Source organism: Perca flavescens, chromosome 14 (genome assembly GCF_004354835.1).
Source record: "Perca flavescens isolate YP-PL-M2 chromosome 14, PFLA_1.0, whole genome shotgun sequence".
In the NCBI taxonomy this organism is placed as follows: Eukaryota; Metazoa; Chordata; class Actinopteri; order Perciformes; family Percidae; genus Perca; species Perca flavescens.
Genome location: NC_041344.1, coordinates 33,397,278 through 33,400,074, shown reverse-complemented (window position 1 = coordinate 33,400,074; position 2,797 = coordinate 33,397,278). Strand labels below are relative to the sequence as shown.

At 41.3% G+C, this 2,797-nt stretch overlaps 1 protein-coding gene across 1 annotated transcript in view; it reads left to right on the top strand.

Moving 5' to 3' along the window:
- The window catches only part of rpa3 (replication protein A3), a 16,644-nt gene extending 16,216 nt beyond the window's left edge, over positions 1-428 (top strand). The window contains exon 4 of the mRNA XM_028596602.1: positions 180-428. Within this exon, the coding sequence (XP_028452403.1) occupies positions 180-262 (83 nt within the window). The 3' untranslated portion in view covers positions 263-428. The remainder of the gene's footprint in view (positions 1-179) is intronic.
- The last annotated feature ends 2,369 nt before the right edge of the window (positions 429-2,797 follow it).

The window sequence follows — 2,797 nt, the reverse complement described above, 5'->3', positions numbered from 1 at the left end:
ACTTTGTCAACATCATTTTTATGTAAAAAGATAAATGTCTCTGTTCATCTCACTCAATGTTACTGCTGTAGAATGGGATAGTAGAGCAGACAGACTGAGCAACACGTACTGTATATAATAAAAGATGTATACTTGATCTGTGCTGGTTTACAGTATGTTGTGTCCATTGATTCCCCCAGATTTAGAGCTGTATGCTGAAGCCCTGAAAGTCATCCATGAGTTCTCCCAGTACTACCCTTTTGAAGTGGCTGCAAGTGGATGAGGCTCCCCAGGTCAACATGTGGCCACTGAAGATTCTCTTCAAGTTCACTGGCCTTTGTTTGTTTCATGTGGCCCGTTTTTTGTTGAGTAAAAATTTGATTTGTACAAAAGAAAATCTGTAATATTAAGTCATTTTTGTCAGTAAAATAAAATGTGTAAAGACCAAATGAAGTGGAGTTTTATTTATTTTAAATGAGAATTTTTAGTGTGAAATTCTCAACTTTTTGTCCTCTGTGAAGCTGTCCCTCTGTCATTCAGCTCAAAACTGAAATGCAGTTTTGCATGGAAGGGCTGCAGACTCAATTTCGTAGTTTTCTTTTGAGAAAATAAAGTGTTGTCTTAACAGTCCCTTCCAAAAGCCAAGAAACCAAGGCAGAACACCGTAACACCAGTTACTGCTCTTTGACTTTGTTTTGCAGCACTCAAATAGTCAGGGTACAGGATAGCAATAAGTAGATGGCTAGAATTCCTCTTAAATCATAAAAAATATATGCCATGATCAACAGGTGTTACTGTAATGATTTTGTAAATGGTGATCAGCAACCAAACATTGATAATGAGGAAGTTACTGCATTTTGCCTTGGCGTGACTTCTCACTTTTTGCAGCCAATACAAAGGCAGAGTACAGTCACTTAAAAATAGAGGTCAAAAGTCAAGTTTGAGCTCAAGAGTTTTTATGTAGATAAATAGTATTACTAAAACATTTACATGTATTTGACAGATTTCCAGTGGTCAACCTATAATTTATTTGTCTCTTTTTCCTTTGTAGGGCAGTAGATCTTTAAAGGTCCACTTCCTAGCTTTCTAGGGTGCATCTCATGTTCTCTCTCCTGGCTCTGATTACCATATCCATGGTCTTAGCTCCAATTATTGCCAGTGAAAACTCGTAACCCCATTCAACCACAGAACCCAAGTCCTGAGTCAGGCCAGGCAGAGACCCCATCAAGAGCTCTGTGATTAGTAGGTCAAGGGCATATTTCACAGGGATAAAGGAAGGGAGGCAGATGGGAATCCAGGCGATTGATGCAAATGTCAACGAACAATGGGGACAATAGCCCCCCCTGGGGAACACCAGCTGGTATTGCACAGGGACTCAACACAAGAACCCCACTTATCTAGACAGTCACTCAAGATAGCTCCTCACAATGAGACAGACATGTCAGCCAGTGTATAAAGCAATTCACAAGGCTTTATTGTGTCCAAAGAACGAGAGAAATCAACCGAACCAGCATCGACCCATTTTGGAATGGTTATTGAGTGCTTCGTACCAACATTCCAGGATCTGACAGTGACTGACCGTTGATCTATCAGCCCTAAAGTCATGTTGTGATGGGGCAATTTTGGAAGCCGTGTCCTCCAGAAGGGCATCCCTTTAGGATCCCACAGTGCACGTTGCCAACACAGCTGACTAATGAGATTTGACGGTAGTCAGCTGGAAAGATAGGACCTGCTTTTTGGGAACAGCTTTGACCAAAGCTTTTTTTTCATTGCCTTTAGAAGCACCATCTAGTGTTTTTTGTGGAGTTTGTTGAGCTGTTTTGGGTAAAAAAAAAAAGAAAGAAATTCAAACCAAAGCTCCATGTGCTGAGGAAGCCCATAAGACGGTGTTTAAAGCTCCAGAAAAAAAGGGGACCTTGTGCTAAGATGTTTTAGCTTTTACTAATGCTCAAGTTTCTTTTCATTTGGATAGAGCTATACAGTTCATATGAAATAATCTCTCTTGGATAAATACATAATATGGATACTAAATGGACCAGAACACGACAGACATTATGCTCCTAAAAATGTAGTATATCATTTTTTTATTCATTTCAATTAAATTTGGCTTTCTGAATTCACTCCTAACCTTGATTGTAAACCAGTCTAGCACGACATCTACATCCATGGACATGTTTTATGTCTCAGTGAGCAGTGATGGAGCGTCACCTTGGTTACAGCACACTCTGCTGGTTCCAAACGGTCTACACACACACACACACACACACACACACACACACACACACACAGAGCTGCAGCCTCTCAGGGTCTGGCTCAGTCTTTAAAGTGGCACTGACTGAAGTGATTTAGTATTGTACTTCTGAATTTAAGAATTGATGCTGCAGAGGCCGAGGTATCCTGATTTTGAATTCCAGAGGTTATTGCCTCCTCGAGTCCTCCACTTGCTTCCCTTCCTCGCGTCTTAGTCCCTCCCACCGAGGAGGCACGGGAGAGACGCAAGGAGAGAGGAAACGAGCGAATGTGTTTTAGAGTGATGAGACTTCCTTTCCTCTGAAGCGTCACATGAATACGTCAGCTGTTTGGGCGGAGTTAGCAACTCCTTCAGCTGCACAGCTCTAGTATATAGGGCAAGTTCCAAAATCAGATCCTCCATTTCCTAATAAATAGCAGCCAAAGGCATGATGTCACTTCTGGGCTGGCCCTCTGTTCCACCTGCTTCTGTAACTCAATGCGATATTTCACTCAACATTTCTTTCATCTGTCTTTCCAACGGTGTTCTGATGCTACTACTACTATTTACATTGCAACGTTTTGTTTT